At 33.5% G+C, this 23,494-nt stretch overlaps 1 protein-coding gene across 1 annotated transcript in view; it reads right to left on the bottom strand.

Annotated features, from left to right (window-relative positions):
• Positions 1-23,494, bottom strand: part of LOC118190099 (follistatin-like) — a 244,600-nt gene that overhangs the window by 7,624 nt on the left and 213,482 nt on the right. Inside the window, exon 5 of the mRNA XM_085810414.1 lies at positions 3,902-4,129. Within this exon, the coding sequence (XP_085666540.1) occupies positions 3,902-4,129 (228 nt within the window). The remainder of the gene's footprint in view (positions 1-3,901; positions 4,130-23,494) is intronic.

Genomic DNA, 23,494 nt, shown 5'->3' with positions numbered 1-23,494 from the left:
TTCGGCTTTCAGATGCCTATATTCGCAGTAGGATTACATCATTCAAAATTGGATAGCTCTAGGTACCGTTGTTTTATCACAATGCGAGAAACATGCATACATTTATGCAGATTCTTCATTATTTAATTTCTTCAAATATAAGACAGGGCGGTAATATTTGGTGGCAACGACTTGAAAAATGATACAGCCTTTTAAAGTTTTCAACGCAAAATCGCAAAACGAAAACAATATTCCTTCAAGGGCAAAGCTCCTTTGGACTCATAATAAACTGAAGGCTTTCAGATTTTACATTACGCCCAAAGGAGCGTTTTTTTAACGTTTTGTGGTCTACCTTTATTTATTAAATAACATGTTCTTCGCACTTAAACTCTAAAATTCATTTCGACAGCAATATCGCAAAATAATTTTAAAATGAGCATTTCTTTAGAATTTCCGATACACAGTCTCACGCGCTGGGAACAAAAGTGTTGTTTCGGTACAGTGTTGCCATTGCTTGCTTTGAAATCGTTGATTCTGTTAATCAAAAATTCGTTAAAGTGTTACAAAATATGAATTAGATTTTAAATTGATACAAAATTATAATTATTTTATTATCTATTTCATATTTTGTAGTTGAAATAGATACGTGACGTTCGTAGTATATATACGTAGTTAATCCACATTTTCAAAGAAAAACTTTGAAAATTTTAAAACAGCCGCTAACGTCGCTAAGAACAAGTTTACGTATCTTTCCTCTTCCTGTTCCTTTTCAGTTGCTATTATCATACAATAAATGCAATAATAAAGATAAACTCCCAAAATAATAACAGTAATGCAGCAATGTGTATCCTTTTATTCCACAAATAGGAGTTCAGTGTGCTATTTTTTCGTCATCCTGTGCAGAATTGTTCTTCGTTATCATATACTGTTCCAGAGTCGCGTATCAGTACAGGACAGTAACACAAAATTGTGGTACTGTGTCAGAAGTACACAAAATAAAACTCTGAAATACATTTTCTTAACGTCGAATGTCGCTATTATCATTATTTAGTTCATATTCGTGATCTGCATTCAAAAGTTAGAGCCGTTAGGTTATTTTAATGCTGGAGACGTTAAAAATGTGCAATAAACTAGCCGAGACTCGAACCTGGATCTCTCGAATACGCGCCGATTGTGCTACCGTTAGAAAGGAGGGGGAAATACCATATATACTCCCCTCTTTTAAAGGGCGACTGGGGATTAGGGGACCCCATCGCCAAATCCTGGTGGTGAAGAATCATCATCCACCACCTTTTAGTTCGGGCGTCACTGTAGATTCGTTACGTTTCTTTGAAGCAAGAGACATGAAAAATGAGCAATGCCTTCGCCGGGACTCGAACCTATAAATCAACATTACGCTGAAGTACTAAAAAGACTTCGTGAAAAAATTAGGGGAAAAAGGCCACAGTTGTGGAGTAATGAATAGCTGTTGCACCAGGACAATGCACCCGTTCCCAATGGCCCTATCTGTCAAGCAATTTCTGACCAGAGAAACATTACTGTGAAGGGGCATCCTCCTTATTCACCTGATTTGTCTCCATGCGTCTTTTTTTTATTTCCTAAATTGAAATCTTGCTTAAGGTATCCGAACACGTTGAAAAGGCAATTTTGGCAAAATTGGCGATTTTCTTTTATTTGTTCACTGGAGAGACTGTTTATGTAGCTTTCCAAAACTGATCTGCTTTTGTTTCTACGTTAATTAGAAACCGAGATATTAAGGCTTTCATAAAGACGTAAAAACCGAAGTAAAAACCGAAAATGGGCATTTAAATCACCGAAAAGTGCGCATTCAAAGGGTTGAAAAGAGCTAGAAATGGACAAAAATGTTTTTTTTACCTGGGAAATGTAATTTAAAGACTTTTAAAGAGAAGAAACTAAAATAATCTTATCTATAATGTGTGCAGCAACATGAAATTATTTCCAATAAAATGCAATATTTTGATTAATTACCTGTTGAAAGCGTATGTCCTTGCTAGCGTATGAGTTTCATTTGATTCCAAATATCGCATACTGCAATTAGATTTATCTTAGTCTTTGTTTTATTTTTATTAACATTCGAGTTAAAAGTATAATAAAGGGTGATAAAAAAATGGAAGCCGTATTTGTAAACGTAAATGCGTAAGGAACAAATTTATGAAACGGGTTGTGAAGGAAATTGAGAATGATGTTAATAAAGCAATTCCCATTGAGTGAACTAAAACTAAAATGTTTCTCATCGGCAGGAGATATTGACGATGATATTTTGAAAGCGATTTCTGTCGTAAAATATATTTATATTTAAGTAGTGTCACCAAATATGAACAATATGAACACATAAGTCATCCAGAAGCCTCGTTCCACAGTTAGAAAATTAAAGGGAAAACAAAAATATCTTGATGGAGGGTTCAATGTTGCTCACTAATGGATGTCTTTATTGACCAACTTCGAATTAGAATCAGGAACAATGAATGGAAAGTGCTGTAATTGCTCTATTTTTTTCACATTTTTCTCGAGTGCAAAACTAGCTATGCATGGCCAGTGCCCAGATGGACCAGACATTTATTGTAAATATCAGCGAGCTCTATCAGCTACAAGAGTGTACACAAACAAATCCAAAAGGACTGGGCCAAAGAATGTAATGAATATTCTTCAGAGTGTATATTTAAAACTATGTGAGCAGAGCTCTTACAAGAGTGCTTATAAAGAAAAACACAAAATGCAAACAAAATTTTAATGACATTTTTTGGAAATTTATATCGATAGATGCCAATGTGGAATTACAAACTCTTAAATTGGGGGCATATATGGATGTTATACACTTAAATAGAGGGCTTTTAGGCTTACTAGATATTTTAAATTGCATAGGTATGTAACAAGGTGAATATGCAGTCGAGAGATTTAGTAAGCTCGACATGGAGCGAATAAGTAAATCAAAATATCCCTCACTACCCAAAGTAAAAATTGCCACAAAAAACAGACAGGCTAAATATAAACAGCAAAAGAGATAAACCTGAATAAAAGGAAGGTATAACGTATAGATGGGGAGTTTTAGGTATCTAGGTGAAGATTTAATAATAAAAATATAGCATTTTAAACATTAAATGCATTTTTCTCAAAATCTATTTTGTCTAAAAACTTGCTTACTTGGTGCAAGATAAAATTATTATTATTAGATATATATATTAGATATATTATAGATAAATAAAATTATTATTATTTTATTTTTACGAAATTTTGTGCGCTTAATATATATATATACGTAGTTATCTAGGAAATGACATACCAGAATATTTATATGTTAAATATTTTTTAAACTGTGGCCTGTTATTTAAATAATAACATCGTGAATTTATCGAAAATCTCATTAAAAATTTTTAAATTCTTAATTTTTTTTATTATTCAAGATATCCTTAAAATTTCATGTCATTCCCTAGATAACAGCATATAATTTATTACTGTATGAATTTTTTTAATATAAATTTAATATTTTTTCATGTAGAATGATTCAAATTGTTTTAAATTTTGCTTAAAATTTCACATAAATTTAATATTTTTGAAGGATAATAATAGTATCCATTGATATTCCATAATTAATCTATGTAGATAATAAATGAGAAAATTTGTTTATAGTATACTTATACAGCATTTTTGGAAAAAAAAAAAAAAAGTGCTCCGAAAATGGTCGGATACTTTAAAGGGAAGGGATTTTGCATCAGTTGAAGAGGTTCAGACAAAAACGGAGAATCTTATGAAGGGCCTTTAAGAAAAACTTCGTTCAAGAACTGTTACTAGCAATGGCAGCACCGAATGCAGAAGTCCCCCGCCTTTTTGTGTGTGTGTGTGTGTGTGTCACAACTTGTATAATTATCGTTTTTAAGCAAAAACTAATAGAAAAGATAGTTACCTTCGCAAGGTCCCTCATGTTTCATTTCCAACAACACCCCATGTTTGCATGCGTCCTGCATAATATGGCACCAGGTAGAATAAGTATAGTTGTTGGTGGCACACAACGCCTCCGTCTTCGCTATCGGGCACTGTTTGGGACAGCTCACACAACGTGGGGGTCCACCATTCGTATCAATAAGACACCGCTTTCCTTTGCGGCAGCGGATGTTCTCGCAAGAAGCATTGGCTGTAAAGAAGATATTGCCGGCATTAGTCACAATAAGACATAAAAATCAAACAAACAAAAAAACAAAAGTATTAAGGTTTTTCAGATTTTATCTCAATAGGGCGTTTTTCTGACGTTTTGTGTATTACCTTTATTTATTAAATATCCCGTTCTTCGCACTTAAGAGGACGGTGGACTTTAAAATAGCTAAAAATCAACCAAAATACTGAATTTTTTTTTTTTTTTTTTTTTTTTTAACTCTCATAATATTCCATATACGTAACTACATCATATGCAAAAGACCAAGTTAAAATATTCTAATTTTTAAGGAAGTTGAAAGCATTTAAAATGTGTAAAAAACGTAAACTTTGCCCTTTAAATTTTGGAGAAGAATCTTAAAAAAAAAAGTATTTAAACAGTTATTTACTGATGTAATAATTTATATATTTGCTCAAAAGAAGTGTTTATTTCTGAAAAAAAAAAAAGGCTAAAAATGTCAGTATTGACAACTATTAATGAATTTAACTTTAGTTACGTGAATGTTATACGCCTAAAACAGGAAGAAACAAACTCGTTTTCTCTACTCATTGCAAAAAAACGTGATCAACGTCGCTTGAACCAAAGCAAAAAGAGAAGTTTACCTGCTTGGGAAAAAAAAAAACAAAATCTGAAATGTTTCAGATTTTAAATTACGTCCAAAGGGGCGTTTTTTAACATTTTGTGTGTTACCTTTCTTTATTAAATATCATGTTCCTCGCACTTAAATCATAAGATCCAGTGCAACATCAATATCGCAAAATAGTTTTAAAACGAGCATATCTTTAGAATTTCCGATACAGAGACTCACGCGCTGGAGATAAAAATGTTTTTTCTGCACAACGTTGCCATTGCTCGCTTTGAAATCCTTGAGTTTGTTAATCAAAAATTCGTCAAAGTTTTAAAAAAAAAGAAATCGATCATAAAACAAATTTCAAATTTGGTCTTCCACATGCTCATATTCGTTGGAGGATGACGTTATTCAAAATTCGATGACTCTATGTACCGTTGTTTTATCACAATACGAGAAATATACATACATTTATGCAGATTTTTCATTATTTAATTTCTTCAAATATAATGCAGGACTCTAACATTTTGTGGCAACAGTTTGATAAGTGAACCGACATTTATGAGTCCGACGCAAAATGCCAAAACGAAACTAATAGTCCTTCGGGATTCAAATCCCTTTGGACTAAAAAAGAGAAATAGTAAAAAAATATTGTAAAACATTAAAAGATAATGTAAGTATAACAAACGAAGGTGAAACATATGATGCGAGTGAATTTTAAAAGTTTCATTGGATATAATGCATAAATTATTTCTACCTCAAATTGTTTTACCTCAAACTTCTAATCACGAACCAATTTGCGATATGTTTATTATTCTTATATTAATATTATGAGATTAAAAATAATTAAATGATGCGAAAATGTTATCTAGTGTCTATATATTCATTCATATTTAAAGTTAATTTGGTGTTTCTCATGACCATGTATTAAAGGTAAGTTTGAAGAAAAGCTTTAAATCCTGTATTTTTCGCAGTTCGTATGTCTTGAAAATGCTCCATGCGTCTCATTTTTAGTTAAAAATGAATGATATTTGAAAGAAACTATCTTGTTCTATGTTACAATAGATCTGTGTATGCGTTTTCGGATATAAGGTTATTAAAAGTTTAAACTTGTGATAATGTTTAACAAAAAGAGATATTTTCCCAAAAACATTTTGAACATATATTTTACAAACTGATGCTACTATATGTATATCTATAAAATTTCTTATTAAAAACACAAAAACTTAAAAAACTAATTTTTAAAGTCCACCGTCCCTTTAAACCACATAAAATTCAATTCAACAGATATATCACAAAATATTTAAAAACAGCATATCTTTAGAATTTCCGATACACAGTCTCGCGAGCTGAAGATATCCCCACCCCCGTACAGTGTTGCCATTGCTCGCTTTGAAATCGTTGAGTTTCCTAATAAAAAATTCGTCAATGTTTTACAAAATTTTGAAATAGGTAACAAAACAAGTTCAAAATTCGGGCTTCCTAGTGCTAATGTTCCGTCAGTTGGAAGAGTACGTTATTAAAAATTGGATGGCTCTAGGTATCGTTGTTTTTTCACTATGCGAGAATCATTTCTGCATTCATGCAGATTCTTCATTATTTACTTTATTTATAATACATGTAGATAATATTTGGTAGCAACAATTTAAAAAGTGAATCGACGCAAAATGCCGTTTCAGAATTAATAGCCCTTCTGAGCTTTCAGATTACGCCAAAAAAGGGGCGTTTATTTAACATTTTGTGCGCTACCTTTATTTATTAAATATCGTTTTCTTCTCATTTAAACCATAAAATTCAATTCAAAAGCAATATCGCAAAATAATTTTAAAATGAGCACATCTTTAAATTTAGAATACACAGCCTCGTGTGCTGGACGCAAAAGTATCCCCCCTTATAGTGTTGCCATTGCTCTCTTCGAAATTGTTGAGTTTGTTAATAAAAAATTCGTTAAAGTTTTACAAAACATGAAACAGATAACAAAACAAATTCCAAATTTGGGCTTCCAGATGCCCATATTCGAGTGGAGGGCTATGCTATTCAAAATTTGATGTCTCTAGATACCGCTGTTTTTTCATAGTGCGAGAAACATACACAGATTCATACAGATTCTTCGTTATTTGATTTCTTTAAATATAATGCAGGGTTCTGATATTGGGTGGCAACAATTTGAAAAGTTGAAACGTCCTTTAATGGTAAATGCCAAAACGAAATTAATTAACAGCCTCTCTGGACAAATTGTCCCTTTGGGCTACAGAAAACAACTTTCGTAACAAATAGGAAGATAATTATTAAACAAAAATTTAGCAATTATGACAAATTATCTGCAGTGGTTCCGAATATAATCAAATACAATTCAGAGAAAACGGTTTTATATGTTAAGTTTTTATGTAAAATGGATATGATAAGTAATGTACTAAAAGGAGAAAAATAATTTATCATACAGGTAAATGGAAATAATAGACTAAATAATTTTCTTTCCAGAATTCATCTACAATTTTATATCGCGAATAATAAAAGCGTGCGATGCCTGAATAACGAAACCTATTAATTTAGTTTTATTTTCAAATGCATAAATAATTAACTTTTTATTTCCTTGTACGAAGTAAAGGAGTATTGGAATCGCGAAAAATTTCGGGTATCATGTTTCAACGAAAATAACCTTTTTTTAAAAAAAAAATCCATAAAGAATTGAGTTAGTAAACTAATTAATCCTTTTTTTGCAACGTCCTCGCCTGAAATGTTCTCACTTCCCACTCTCCCATATGCCTGCGAACATTGCCCTCTAGCGGTCGCCGTTCGCATTTTCAGACACATATTCCTAAGTAAATCTTGTTTGTTGTGGTATGACAGACGAGCAACTTAATTTTGGCAGCGACCTTTTGAGAAACCCTGTATATACATCATGTTCCTCCTTTATTACTCGGTTTGGGGAGCTCTGTATTTTTATTCGTATATGTGCATTTTTTGCTTTCAAATTGGTTGAATTATGCTGTTCTTATGTTCTGGTTAAGGTATTTACGCCTTTAGGTAAACTGCATGCAATAGTTATAGAATTATCAACAATTTAAAAGTGGCGCTAGGCTTAATGAAGCCGCCGTTTGTTTGCTATTGAAACTCTTGGTAGAACAGTTGGTGCACCAACTTCAGTATCTTTTTTCCCAGTGAGACCGAAAGTTAATTTACCATTTTGTACACCGGAACTTTTATTTAGATGTTGAAATTTTAAAATCATAAATATCAAAAAATATTTTAAACAATTCAGCAGTTTTCAAAAATTCGCCAAAATTTCAGAATTTAAGCTAAGATTTTCATACCGGTTGCAATGAAAAGAATATTTTTCGGTCTATTCGACGATGGAATCTGTTAAATTCAGACGTGGTTAGTTCGTTCGTTAAATCGAGGTATGTGGTTAAACATTATATGACGGAAGTTAAACACTGAATTTCCGAAAAACATCTAAATCAAATTTTGAAAAAAATCGCTTCACCACATTGCATTATCATCCACAAACAGTGTGTATACAAAATTTGAGCTCGATAGCTTTCCAGAAAGTTTGGAAATACCTGACAAGCTTTTGGTTTTGTTTGTTTATCGGAATATGGCAAAGCACATGAGGCCTATTTCAGAAGGCTCGCGATGCCTTTGTGGAGGAGTTTTTAAGAAAGACTGCCTTGTATTCCCCATGAAAGAACCATGAAAACTATCCATGAAACCATACCGTTTGTCTGGGTTCAAACGCACGAGAAACTGTAAACATCAGCAATCTTAAAAACTCGGCACGAATATTGGGCCAACATATTTTTGACCATAACCTCCACTTCCGTCATACTTGGCATCTGAGGATCCCAAATCCCAATCCGTGTGATTATTAGTTGTTGGGTTATTTGAAATTGCAAGTCTACTACGACCGTCCGACCGCATTAGGGATGCTAAAATACAACATCCGACTGCAATTTCTCACCATACCTACAGAGATGCAGTACAGTGCTACTCACAACATTGTCCCTCGACTACAGGTCATGTTGATGAGACGGTTGACGTGTTGAAAATTAGTTATAAAGAACATAGTCTTTGCTAAAACTCAATTGTTATGCTAATTATTGCCTTTGTTATCATACGACGCGTTGTAAGGTTTAAGCACTTTTTTGCTTTCACTAAAACCCCATGACATTTCAAGCATGTGTGTCACTGCCTACAGTTTTCAGTGAATTATTAAATTTTCAAATGTTAACGGACCTTTGGATCACTCGATACATCCAAACATAAACAAACTGTGGAAGAATCCACTATCTATCTCATTAATGTAAGTACCAATTGCTTAGTTAATAAGCTAAAGATAATTGAAACTTTTATAGCCTTTAATTATTAAAAACAAACTTTTCTTTATTTAACAAACATTCTCTATCCGTAAAAAGCAAATTTACAGTTAATTAAATTTTAAATGAAATTGAATTTTAAATAAATGATTAATTATTGCTGCGAACTAATCTAAAATATCATTTAAATTCTAATTAATTGATTAATACCAATATAAAGTTAAATTAATGTTAATTAAATTTATATTATATATTTTTAAAATATAAGTCTACTGGCCATATGCTAAAAATTTTGCTTTGAAGAGCCAATATGGTCTGCAGAACAATCTAATTCGTTAAAGCATTCCCCACTTAAGAAATAGTTTGGGAAGCATTGCTTTTATAACTTTATATCACGACGCGCTTCATAAATTTATGAAGATAAAATTTATGACGTATTGTGCTGGTATCAGGATCGGAATCGTCGCCAAATGTTTTGCTAAACTCGCCAAGACATTGGTTCATATAAAGTCGCCATTGTTTATGATTCAAGTCTTTATCATGTTAACTTTTTTTTTTTTAAAGTAATAGAATGCCTTTTCAAAATTGGCAACATGAATGCAAATTTTAAAGATGTAACTGTAACTGGTGTTTTTATTATTCTTTTATTTACCATGGAGTTGAAAATTTGGGACTTGCCTAAAGAAGAAACATCTTCCATTCTATTTCTTCAGAAACGAGGAATTATTCAGTGTGCACGACAAACCATAAAATGATTTTTTTTTTCTGATTTGTTGGCAAATTGCTTTATTTACATTCGAAATTTCTAATTTTACGAAAACTGTCGGGTAATTTTGTTCCTTGGATTTTCCTTACAGAATTAGCCTTACAGAATTTAAATTGTGTAATTTCGGTTTAATCCTAGTATCCGGTGCACACGGGATTTGACTACTTTTGGCGACTTTGATGATGAGCAGTAAAAACTGGACATATACGATGAGTAGTAAACGGGTCATTCGAAGAATATATATAGTTATACATAGTATATACTATGTATACACAATGTATATACACTATAGTATATATATAGACGTTCTTTGGATCATGTTTGGTGTTGGCGATAATTTTCAAAACCGCGCCAAGGCTGCACCGTATACTAGGATTTTACCGTAATTTCTTCTTCAATAGTGTATGCATTTGTTAAAATTTTTGCGTGTTGACTAACATATTTAGCCAGAGTAAATATTTTGGGGATTAATTTTACGTTTCGAATTTTTCGCTAGATCGTTAGCTTTTGGACGATATCTGAATTCGGTTCCGATAGCAGAACGGTTACCTTTACGACATAGAATTTGATTATCATATATTTCCGAATATAAGCCAATCACTGTATCAATCCAAGAGAGCATTTCTTAAAAAAAAATTGCCCAAAATTCCAAACCTGTATATAAGCTGAAATGGGAGGGGGTGGGGAAATTCTGGAAAGCAAAAAATATGTTGCCAAGCAGATAAAACGGTGCAATATTTTCCAACAAAATCGTCGTAAAGTAAGATGCCAACGACGGTAGTTTTAGCTGTGATAACCCTAGCTGAAGTTAGGATATTTTTTCTATTCCATTTGGTTGTCTTGTGTATGATTTAGATGCGTAACGTATAGATTCACGTTTTGATTGCGTGGGGGGGGGAGTTAAGGACTTGCTGGAGTTCTGCTATGGATAACGAAGATTGTTATCACGATGATATGAACTGCGAAATCATTCCCGTGATAAAGAACTACGAGTTGAATTCTTATTAAGACAATACGGTCTTTTCTCAGTTTTATACAAATGCTGCCAAAGCAAACATTTCTTGTTTAAAGGAAAAACGTGAGTGCTTGAAACAAGTGCTGCAAGAAAATCTGGCTCACCGTGACTGTTCTAAATTGACAGATTTACACCTGGATTTTTCCTAGGATTCAAATGTTACCTAGACAGATCAAAGAACTTGAAAGTAAGTGCGAACCTTAAACTTATCAAGTACTTCCAAATATGCCAATTCTAGTAATTGTATTGCTAATTGTCTTTAATAGTTTGCATGTTAGGTAACCGATTTTGTTCGAAGCGCTCTTTTCAAAATTTTAGTTATATTTCTGAATTTATGAGATTTATTTTTATAAATTGTACTCAAATTTAATCACTAGAAAAGTGATGAAAAATTCATTATTTTGTGAAATTTATGCAAAAAACCGAAACTTTTACATCGAAATTAACAAAAATGTCCCCTTCGCCATCTTCTATCCTGTCCTCCTGGACTTACTGTGCTTCTCTCATTCTAACTCGAAACTCCCTTCTATTGGATACGAAGTTCTGACAGCCGGAACACAGTATGAACTTTTAATTTGAATCTTGGCATACGGCGGAAGTTGGAGTTAGTTGATAATATTCAACCCTTGATTAGATAATTAACTTGTTGCAATCGTTTGTGAGGTTGAGACACTGCGAACCAAAGATGTGCATTTGAGTGTTTTTCATCAAAGTCTGAGCTCCAATTAACAATCGAACGCCAGGTTTACGGTTTATCCGTTTTGTGCACTCTCTGGGATTTTTTTCACTAAACTATTCGTGATAAAATTCTATGTTCTTAGTGTTCTGTTTAAATGTAAAATCAATTGGCATTCTCACTTATTGTTGATAAAATTCAATGTTCTTAGTGTTCTGTGAAAATGTTAAATCGGTCAGTAATTTCGTTTATTCTTCATAAGATTCTACATTCTTGTTTTTAGTTCTATATTTATGCTTTGTGAAATGTATCAAGTTTTCTTTACCCTCCTCCCCCCATTTCATTCGGCATTTTTTCCAAATTTTGTATGGCATTTGAAAAAAGTTCCTCTACCCCTTATTCATTCCTGTTCAATGCTTGCTATACATTTTTCGCACTTTTTACTTAAATGCATCTATCTTAGAAACCTTAAGGGAAGTAGCATAGGTTGTAGTTTGAACTTCTCCATTTGGCGATTTCGACCAAACTTCGCTAACAACCATTTGGCATCTATCAGCTGAAATGCTCTCATTCAGTTTTATACTTCTAATGTTCTCCTAGAAAGAACCCCTTAACAAAGTTTTGTTCTGTTACATCAACGTATAACATGGCATAATTGATTAGATATCTACTACTAATTGTTTAAGGATAGCGCAATCAAGTGCGTAAGTCGTCTTGGGCTAATCTTTGGAATATGGTAACAGGTAGTTTGGCGACATTTTGGTAAGGCGATAAAGGTTACTAGCTAAGACTTTAGCAGTGTACATGGATAAAGTCAAGAGTGTGCGCAATGCCATTTTTGTGCAATTCTGGGATGTTTTTTTAAGTGAAAATAGGTCGAAGTGTACATGGATATCGTGTATGTAGAATTCTTAAAAACGTGGCAAGCATTGGGCGATTCTGCACTTTTTCCCAATTTCGCACCTAATCTTCGTCACGATTAAGCACTTTTGTTCCATAAAAGTTCTAACATAAGCGTAATTCGGCTAGCAGATTGTTGGAAAAAAATGTTGAGGGGGAAAAAAAAACATGCTTTTACTTCGTGAAAACAAAATGGCGTCCAAAAACAACTAGCAGGTTACTGTAGCAGGGTTGGTTGCCAAATTTTCGCCAAAAAATCGCCAAGTTACCATAATCCGAAGATTAACCTCGTCCTGTGTACGATCTATGGCGTTTTAGGTAGCACTATTTTCGTTTTGGCGACAATGCAACAGAATATGAACAATCTCCAATATTAAACAATTCATTTTCATAAAGCGAATCACTCGTTTAATTTATAATTAATTTGTAAATCTACTTGATTTTCACGGCCTCGCAATACTGCGTAATATTATAATTGCCTTTTTTTCAATTTAAACATTTATGTAAACTTTCACTTTCGACCGCTTGTTATCAAAATTGCCTTTTGGTTTAATCCTAGTATCCGGTGCACACGGGATTTGGTTACTTTTGGCGACTTTATGATGGGCAGTAAAAACGGGACATATACGATGAAGTAGTAAACGAGTCATTCAAAGAATATATATCGTTATACATAGTATATACTATGTATATAGTTATAGTATAAAGTGTATAGTATATACATAGACGTTCTTTGAGTCGTTTTTGGTGTTGGCGATAGTTTTCAAAATCGCGCCAAGGCTGCACCGTATACTAGGATTTTACCTTGCCTTTTTTTTTTCAATTTAAACATTTATATAAACTTCATTTTTGTTGAATTTGATGAACAGCGTAAAACTATAATTGCTTTTGGTAAAATCCTAGTATACGGTACGGCCTTGGCGCGATTTTGAAAACTGTCGCCGACACCAAAATGACTCTTTAACTACTCATCATAAAGTCACCAACAATGGCCGAATCTCGTGTGTACCGTGCACTAGGATTAAACCTAGGGTTCTTTTTTTTTTCTTTTTTTTCTTTTTTTTTTTTTTCAATCAATCATTTTAAGAAAATGTTGATAATTTTTAACTTGCCGAAGAGTGAGAAAGATGCTGTACTGTTTTTCCAAGAAAAAAAAATATATTTTCTCGCAACTGAATATGCATAAATGACCACGAAATGAAATTATATGTAAACAAAAGTGTGTGTGGGTCAGGGCCGTTCCTAGTGGGGCGCTACACCACGTAGAAGTACGCGAGCGGCGAAAATCAGGGGCGGCCGGACTCTCGCGATACCACAACTAAATAACTCAAATTCATTAAATTCATTGTAAGTACTTGTCATATGGAGGTGATTTTCATATTTTATAATATGCATAAGTATTAGTAGTGGACGTAGCCTGACCCACCTAACCAAGCAAGTTGGTCTCATGGTGTAACAGGCCACGCCCAATTCAACAAAGAAAAATAATTGAAATATAAAATAACTAAATGAAAAGAATCATGTGATAATAATAATTAAAAACATGAAAAAGGACAAATGCAAACATTTAAACAAAAGGCAGACACCAAAGACACCCCCTCCCAAAAAAAAATATGCGCGAACAACAAACACAAACAATGGTTACAAAAAATTAGTAAAATAGACCAAAGAGTGATGGCAATAAAAAGCAAAAATCATCCACCGATTCCCACTGCCCGGCGCTCACCGTTAGTAATTTTCATAGCAGATTTACATAATTGTGCGAAATATTTATAACATAAAAAGGGATTTTCAAAATCAATTTTTTTATTGTTTCTTAAGCTACTAAAGTAGAGACAGACCTCGAAGAAGTGCTTAGCATAACCAAACAAACCACATAGTTTATATTTACAGTATGAAATAAAAATTTTAGAAATCATTGAGTTTTTTTGGGGGGGAGGGGACAATCTTGGGAAAGAACGCGGGCAGCCAATGACATAGCTCTGAGTTTCATTTATTATTGGGCAGACGAACTAACGCCGCTGAAGTGGTGCAAGAAACAGCTCAAAATTGGGTCCATGATTGACTGGAACAGTTTTATGAGGGAAGTTTGCTCGCTAGATTTACTTCAAAAATCTAAAAGAAGAATAGGTAGACCAGGAAAAATAGCTGAAACTGACGAAAGTTTGTTCGCTCAGCGAAACACTACGCCGGTAGGGCACATCTACAGCACTGCGACATTCGGTGGGTTATGCTCGGAAAGTGGGGAGAGCCTTTTTATTCAGGATTCAAACCGGGAAGCAAGCACACTGATATCAAAGACCACATAGCGGAAGGATCGACAATATGGTACTGTTCTGTTATCGGGGCACAAGTCGTCGCCAAACGTTTCGCTAAACTCGCCAAAAGATTGGTTCATATGAAGTCGCCAATTGTTTACGTCTAAAGTCGTTACAATGTTAACTTTTTTACGAAAAAGTAAAAGAATGTCTTTTCTAAACTGGCAACGAGAATGCAAATTCTAAAGATGTAACGGTCACTTGTGTTTTTATTATTATTGCATTTACCATGGATTTGAAAGTTTGCGCTCGCCTAATTATGAAATATATCTTCCGTACAATTTTTTCAGGAGCGTGGAATTATTCAATTTGAGAAAAAGGCCACTAAAAAACTATAAAATATTTTTTTTTTCTGATTTCTTCGGCAAGTTTGTTTAATTTACATTAAAGATTTCTAATTGAGAAAGAAAATTCAAGGGATGATTGTTCCCTTGAATTTTCTTGACTAACCGTATCGTACTTTATTTATCGTAGTTTAAATATTTTGGCCATGATTTTTACGCTTCGAATTTTTATTATTATTAATTTCGTTTTAGAATTTTGTGGCGTTTCACTTTTCAAACTGTTGCCACCAAATATTATCGCCCTGTATTATATTTAAAAAAACTAAATAATAAAGAGAACGCATGAATGCTTTTCGCATTGTGAAAAAACAAAGGTACCTAGAGCTATCCAATTTTGAATACCGTAGTCCTCCAATCGAACATGCGCACTTCCAAGCCCGAATTTTGAATTTGTTTTATTACCTATTTCAGATTTGGTAAACCTTTAACGAAATTTTGATTAACAATCTCAACGATTTTCAAGCAAGCAATGGCTGCTGGGAAAAAAAAAAAAAAAAAAACTTTTATATGCAGCGTACGAGATTGTGTATAGGAAATTCTGAAGATATACTGCTTTTAAATATTTTGTGATATTGCTGAATGGAATTATATGTCGTTTAGGTGCGAAGAACAGGATATTTAATAAATAAAGGTAACGCACAAAACGTTAAAAAAAAAATCCTTTTGGGCGTAATATAAAATCTGAAAGCCTTCAGATTTTCTTTTCTTTCTTTTTTTTTTTTTCTTTATAATTATGTTCGAATTTAAAAATGACTCAAGCAACGTGCATTTTTTGTTGCCACGGCAAATTAAATTCACGGGAAAAGAGCTCACGAATATATCTTCGGACGTTTGAATTTCCCGATTGTCGACAGTATATCGCCTTCTCAGCTCACTTTAGGGTAATTTATAAGCGAACAAACGACTTTCTTGATGAGTTCTGAAATTCCAGAAAAGTGAAAGTCGTAAACATTTACAGACACTTTTTCTCTAGTTAAACCTTAACGATGCCGATTCGGATCTGTCTTGTTTTCCTTTTCCTAACTATGTTTTGTTTGGCTGTTCCGGAATTTACCGTGATCACGAGAAAAAAAACAGTGTCTTCTCTTGAACTATATTCGGTTGTTTTTCAACTCTTAGGCTTGTTTCCTATCTTAAGTAAACGCTTCCACCCAAAATAGTTCACCTCTAATCCAGAACTTTCTTTTAAATAGAGACGAGCAGGGAAAATTTTTTTCCTCGCCAAAATGTGGATAAACAGGCTTTAAGAGCAGCATGTCTGCCTTGACATTCCCTCTAAAACTTCTGCCAGAGATTTACATTTAGATTTATGTTCGCTTGATGTTCCTAACTGTTTAAATTTTCAGCTAGCTACGTTCATGCTTGCAGGCGTACTAGTGTTTACTTGCTTCATTTGTTTTTCTGGAAAATGTAATGTCTGCTGACAATATGCCTGTTTTTTGTTTGTTTTGTTTAGGGCACATCTACAGCACTGCGACATTCGGTGGGTTATGCTCGGAAAGTGGGGAGAGCCTTTTTATTCAGGATTCAAACCGGGAAGCAAGCACACTGATATCAAAGACCACATAGCGGAAGGATCGACAATATGGTACTGTTCTGTTATCGGGACACGAGTCGTCGACAAACGTTTCGCTAAACTCGCCAAAAGATTGGTTCATATGAAGTCGCCAATTGTTTACGTCTAAAGTCGTTACAATGTTAACTTTTTTACGAAAAAGTAAAAGAATGTCTTTTCTAAACTGGCAACGAGAATGCAAATTCTAAAGATGTAACGGTCACTTGTGTTTTTATTATTATTGCATTTACCATGGATTTGAAAGTTTGCGCTCGCCTAATTATGAAATATATCTTCCGTACAATTTTTTCAGGAGCGTGGAATTATTCAATTTGAGAAAAAGTTTAAACAGAAAATGAAAACACGTACTTACAACCAAAGTCATTTGCACCATACTTGTCGTAAACACTGTCTCGGAAGACTTGATTAATACATTCGTTGAGCCTGCTTGTTGTTACTGGATCAATGAAGCTAAGAATATAACATAAGGAAAACATACAACTTCACCAACCTACGAAACATAAAAGCTCTTTATTGTGAGTGTTATCATAAGTCTTATAAGCACCAGAGGAGTATTAGTTTCCAAACTCACTTTTTGCCCGCATCACTTTTCAAATGGTTCATATATAGTCATGTATTACTTTAAAAAAATGCTAAAATAATCGAGAATTTGTGTGTATAGTACGAGGAGAGAAAAAAAAGAAGGTAGGGGGTAGACAGTTCTATATCTTTCGATCTAAAGGCCCGATTGAAGAAATTCAACTTGCGTTTTTCGTATCTCGAAAGCGCTAGGATATGAATTACATTTATACATAAAGCATTGTTCTAGTACAGTATTTTGACACAAAAGCGGAACTTTTTATGAAATGGCACGCCAATATTTTTCGATATTTCGATTCTACGACTCAAATTATGGCAAACTGCCAAATTTTGTAAAAAGGGCACGAGTAGTTTTTTTAAAGAATTAGCTCTCAAAATTTTAGCTCATTTTAGCCTCATTGTTAATTGAATTTGATGCATACTTATTAATACCATTTTTTTATTAAACGTATTTGATTTATTCTTTCATATTTCGAAATTTAGGTTCATTCCAAATAAAATTCGCCCATATTTTATGATTTATTTTTTTAATTTATATTTTTAAATAATTGTTATAAATTTTTCAAAAATTATTCTGAATTATAACCTATAAACGTTTTACCATCATCTTAAAGTAGATGTATTTCTAAGCATATATTATAGAGTTATTTATTCAAAACTAGACGCTACGCGGTCAGCCTTCGTCTGGCTTTTTAATGTATCGGAAAAATGCCTAAAGGGAATTTAAAAACTGCGCAGAATTTTACTCTGCAGAACAACTTTATCCACAAAAAAAAAAGAAACAAATTTCAATAAAAGTGTGTTACCTATAAAAAAATTACAATGGTATAAACAATATCCCTTAATACAAGTATTAATTATCACAATAAATAAATTAACCAACTTCCCGTTGCCTTCTCTCAACAAACGTCCAGCATCCAAGAGAAACATACAATTTAAAAACTGCACAGAATTATCGCCCTCATTTTCCCCAGTGGCAACAATGCTGATTTTCAACAGTCCGCAGTCCAGTATACAAAGCATAGTATGAAAAACTGTTGCCAAAACCACGTTTCTAACAGAATGGAACTATTCAAAATGATGCGATTTCATCAAAAAAGATAAAATAAAAAAATATAGAAAACCTGATTCGAATTTTGAAAAAATCTTTCCAAAGTGCACTGGCTCTTGTCTAGATGCATCTATGTACCAAATTTGCTAGACCTGAGTCTATTAGCTTATGCGCAGCACGAACGAAAGACACACAGAATCTTTGTTTTATTATACAGTAGTGGCCAAAATTGTGGACACTTTTGGACATTTTTACGTTTTTGAACTTTGTATGCTTATCTTAACTTTGTATCAGTGGTCACAAGTTATATGGAGTGATGAAACTAAGATATCGTTTTTCGGTAGTGATGGGTGAAAATATGTAAGACGTAGAATAGGAGAAGAGCTACATCCTGACTGCATTCAAGCAACTGTGAAGAACCCAGTTAGTGTTATGATTTGGTCATGCATGTCAGCAGATGGTATTGGTCGCCTTCATGTCATCGATGGGACACTGAATGCCAGAAAATACATTGACACTATTCTAGAACCAAAACTTCTACCTTCCTTCAGAGATCTCTTTCCCAACAATGCTTCGTTTATTTTTTCAGCAGGATTCTGCTCCTTGCCACACGGCCAAAATATCGGAAGAGTGGTTTCGTACAAAGAGCATTAAATTGTTGTCATGGCCAGGAAACAGTCCTGACCTCAATCCTATCGAAAATTTGTGGCACCGTTTGAAAACTCTTGTCCGAATGAGGCGCCCATCAAATTAAAGGGAACTAATTGAGGCTATAATTGTTTCCTGGCATCATGTAATAACGAAAGAAGAGCTTAAAACTCTTGTCAGCTCAATGAAACGTCGGTGTGAAGTTGTAATCAAAAATAAAGGGTACCATACTAAGTACTGATAACTCACTGCAATCATCACTATCTAATGTATATCGATAACTATTATCGTTTGACTTTTTTTTTTTGTATTGCAAATAATTGAAGTTTGTGTGTGTTTTGTATTGAATTCAGTAATAAATGCTCTTTCAAATGATACATACAAGTTTGCATTTTGTGAAACGTAACGTTTTCTATAAGCATGCAAATTTCAAAAACATAAAAATTTCCAAAAGTGTCCACAATTTTGGCCACCACTGTACACTCTTTTTCAAAAAATTTGAAGCACCATGAAGGAAGTAGTTGTTTTTGATGAAACTGGATATGTGTATAGCTCATAATCAGATAATAAAATTATTAAAAAATCAAGGTCATAGTACCTGCTCACGGCTCACAATCCCCCACTGGGTGTTCAAATTAGTAGTTGGTCAAACTGCCCCTGGCGGCAAGCTTCCAAATCACTCAAGAACTGTTGAAATTGCCTGTGATTAACTTTTTTAGACCGAATGAAATTAACCGAATGAAATTAACTTTTACAACATTAATCACATGTTCAAAGTTTAAGGATTTTTTGCACAAATTTTCTTGTTGCATGATTCAATGGAGAGTCATCATAGTATTATTTTCCACTTGCCTTCACATCAGATTTGAGTAATAGTGTTACTCCTATTTTCTCTCCATTCATAGATTTAGTACCATCCGAGGTTATAGCAGATCCGCTCATACTTTGTAAAGCATTTATGAGTTTCTGGTAAGAAACTCAACGATTTCAAAGCGAGCAATGGCAACATTGCACGAAAAAAAAATTGCGTCCAGCGTGAGAGACTGTGTATCAGTAATTCTGAATATATGCTCCTTTAAATATCTTGTGATATCGCTGTTGAATTGAATTTTGTATTTTAAGTGCGAAAAACATATTTAATAAACGAAGGTAACATACAAAATATTTAAAAAATGTTTGGGAGTAATATAAAATCTCAAAGCCTTTATTTTTTTGTGATTTTCCTTAATTTTCGGAAACTAGTGAGTATATATGTATATATATATATACACAGCTACCCTTTACCCGGTTTTAAAGTCTTTACCCGGCCTTTATTTTCCAATCATCGGACATATACTTCGTAGTAGACATATACTTCCAAATGCGGAAGTGTTTTAAATGGCAAAAATATTCATGTTTCGTCAGTTTGAAATATGGAAAAAAAATAATTTTGAACAAAGAGCGAAATCTAATTTTTAATACGGTTTCCCGGTTCCTATACGTATATTTTGGAAAGTTTTATACGTTGTGAAAAAACAAAATTATGAGAAATTTGGCTGCCGTGAGAAGAAAATTGTTTGGGATATTTAATTTCAAAATTTGCAATTTTTGATGTCATTTTCAACTTGCCTTCGGCGATCGGTTGATACAATTAGGATAATTCGAGGAAATAAGCAAGTTTTAAATGAAGTGCAGCAAAAATGAGCATAATTTTAATGGGCCTTACAATAAAGTCATATTATGTCCACACCAGATTTTTTTTTTTTTTTAAATGGATGTTGCAAATTTTTTGGACGACAGTACACATTTTATTATTATAAACTTCAATTTGTACTCAACTGTGCAACATTTCAAAATAGCATTAGTTTGGGAAACATTTAAATGCTATTCCTTTGTGTTCACCAATACTATCATGAAAACATCGTATTCCTATATCAAGACTAAACAAAATAACTTACAAAAGATGTAGCTCACTAGTTAAAGACAAAATAATTCTCAAATGGTGCAATACTTCATATTATAAAAAAAAATTCACGAAGAAAAGGCCAATAACAATGAACTACGTAGCGACACGGGTATCATAATGCTTCGGTTACCTCATTTCTGATAGGTCAAAGTCCGTTGTCACCGAATTCGAACAAGAAGGGAGTAGACTAAACTTTACTTCTGCTTTTAAATGAGTCAAAATTCAGCGAATTCAGAAATAAAAATGATACTTTCGAGTTCCGTCTGATGAGTTTTTATTATTAAAAAACTTCATAATTGGTAAAAAAACGCGAAACAAATTCTTAGTTCAAATTTTTAATGTCAGTCACATTCTTTTCTGAGAGTATCAAATAATATTTTCCTCGGATTTTGTGTGGATTTTATTATACTTAAAATAAATTTAAAATATTTACTTTGCCAAAAACTACAGATTTCTAAATTTACGGTTTCTGTTATAAGAAAGATCTCAGAGATGGATGTTATGTGGCATACCATAAAGTTAAAAACTGCAAATTTCACGCAACAATTGTGATTATTTTAGCTCATTTAAATAACACGATAAAAATTGAAATGTTAAAGTTAAGGAAAATTAAGGATTAGAATAATACGAATATCATGACTTTAGTAAAAAAAAATATAAATAATTAATCTGATTACTAAATCTTTCGCTCACTAACTTCTAAAACATGAGATAGTCAAGATATTTATGAATAAGATAGCTACCCATCTGGTATAGGGGCTAGCGTCGCTGAGTATCATGCCAAAGGGCCCGGGTTCGAAGAATCCCGGAGAAGGAATGCATGTCTGTAAATGTATAATGTCCGTGCGGCATGGGGGCACTCTTAAATATGGGGCAAGCCGAAAGTCCTCTCGAGAGGTTGATGGTAGTGGAAGAGGGGTGGTAAACGCTCGGACCTGTCCCCCCGGGGTGCTCTCCATACAAATTGGGGTGCAACTGAGCTAAATCGAACTCAGCTGTAAGCTGCTCAAGGCTGTTGTCAACGGCAGGCGTATCTTGCGCTCCTTGCCATGAGGAATTTCGTAGGCTTGGGCTGACTTTAGGTCAGACAAGTGAGCATCAGTCAGCAACAATGAATAAGATAATAGATTGGCGACAAGTATGAAATTATCTATGATATACTATTTCAGGCTTTCTGAAAGTGGCAACAAATATCGTGCCATTTCAGGCTTTTTCACCCCCCCCTTCTACATGTGTTCTGGATGAGAACTGAAGAACCTTAACATTTCAGACTTGCTATTTTTCACCTTTCGTTATAGTTGATGGGGATATTCAGGTGTATAAAGAATACTCATTTTAAGCCGTAATTTTTTCAGAACACTTATTTATTATATTATTGTTTACTCATTTATATATTTTATTATATTCTTTGTTTGAATACCATACAGCAACTCTGTCAGGCAGATAGTAGTAAAATTTCCATTCCCCTATATATGGTGTAACATTCTTCTCTGCAATGAAAGTCGTACTTTTATCAGGTAACCAAGCAAGAAAGTTAGTTCGTGCGGTTTTCGTATCTCATCAAAAACGGTCTATGAAAATCTGAAAAGTCCATCTCAGTATTCGAAATAATCACCATTGGCTTCAGTTCCCAACGAGGCATACAAGCTTATACAAGCTCTTTCTGGGGGAAAAAATTCTGGAGACTAAAAATTGTAATACTCCTTTTATGACATCGTCGTGTTTTCGGGGCTCTGCTCCCGCAGGTGTTATCCATGGCCAAAAATAGGTAATAGTCAGATGGGGCAACGTCTGGGAAATAGGACCCCGGCCTGAGGCAGAACTTCCCAGCCCAATGTTTTGATCCTCTCTTTGGTCGTTTTTGCCGTATAACGTCTGCATTATCGTAGAAGACGAGAATTCCCTTTCTGTTGACATATACAGTCTCGTGCGCTGTAGATTTTTTTTTCTTTCGTACACTGTTGCCATTGCTCGCTTTGAAATCGTTCAGATTGTTAATCAAAAATTCGTTAAGCTTTTACGAAATTTAAAATAGATAATACAACAAATTCAAAATTCGGAATTCCAAGTGCCAGTGTTCGGTTGGAGGACTGCGTTGTTCAAAATTCGATGGCTCTAGGTACCGTTGTTTTATCACAATGCGAGAAACATACATACATTCATGCAGATTCTTCATTATTTAACTTCTTTAAATATAATACATGGCGATAATATTAGGTGGCAACAATTTGAAAAGTGAACCGACATTTACAGCGAACCAATGCAAAATGCCAAAACGAAATTAATAGTCCTTCTGGCCAAATTGCCCCTTTGGACTAAAAACAAAAATCTGAAAGTTTTCAGATTTTACATTACGATCAAAGAGGCCTTTTTTTAACGTTTTGTGTGTTAAATTTATTTATTAAATATCATGTTCTTTGTATGTAAACCATAAAATTCAATTAAACAGCAATATTGCAAAATAATTTTAAAATGAGCATATCTTTAGAATTTCTGATACACAGACTCGTGCGCTGAAGATAATTTCTTTTTCGTACAGAGTTGCTATCGCTCCCTTTGAAATCTTGGATTTGTTAATAAAAAATTCGTTAAATTGTTACGAAATATGAAATCGATAATAAAACAATTTCCAAATTAGGGCTTCC

This window comes from Stegodyphus dumicola, chromosome 2 (genome assembly GCF_044657685.1).
Source record: "Stegodyphus dumicola isolate Sdum_Otavi_A_Nest chromosome 2, ASM4465768v1".
Taxonomy (NCBI): Eukaryota; Metazoa; Arthropoda; class Arachnida; order Araneae; family Eresidae; genus Stegodyphus; species Stegodyphus dumicola.
Note: the sequence above shows the minus strand (reverse complement) of the source record. Positions and strands in the feature narration are given on the sequence as shown.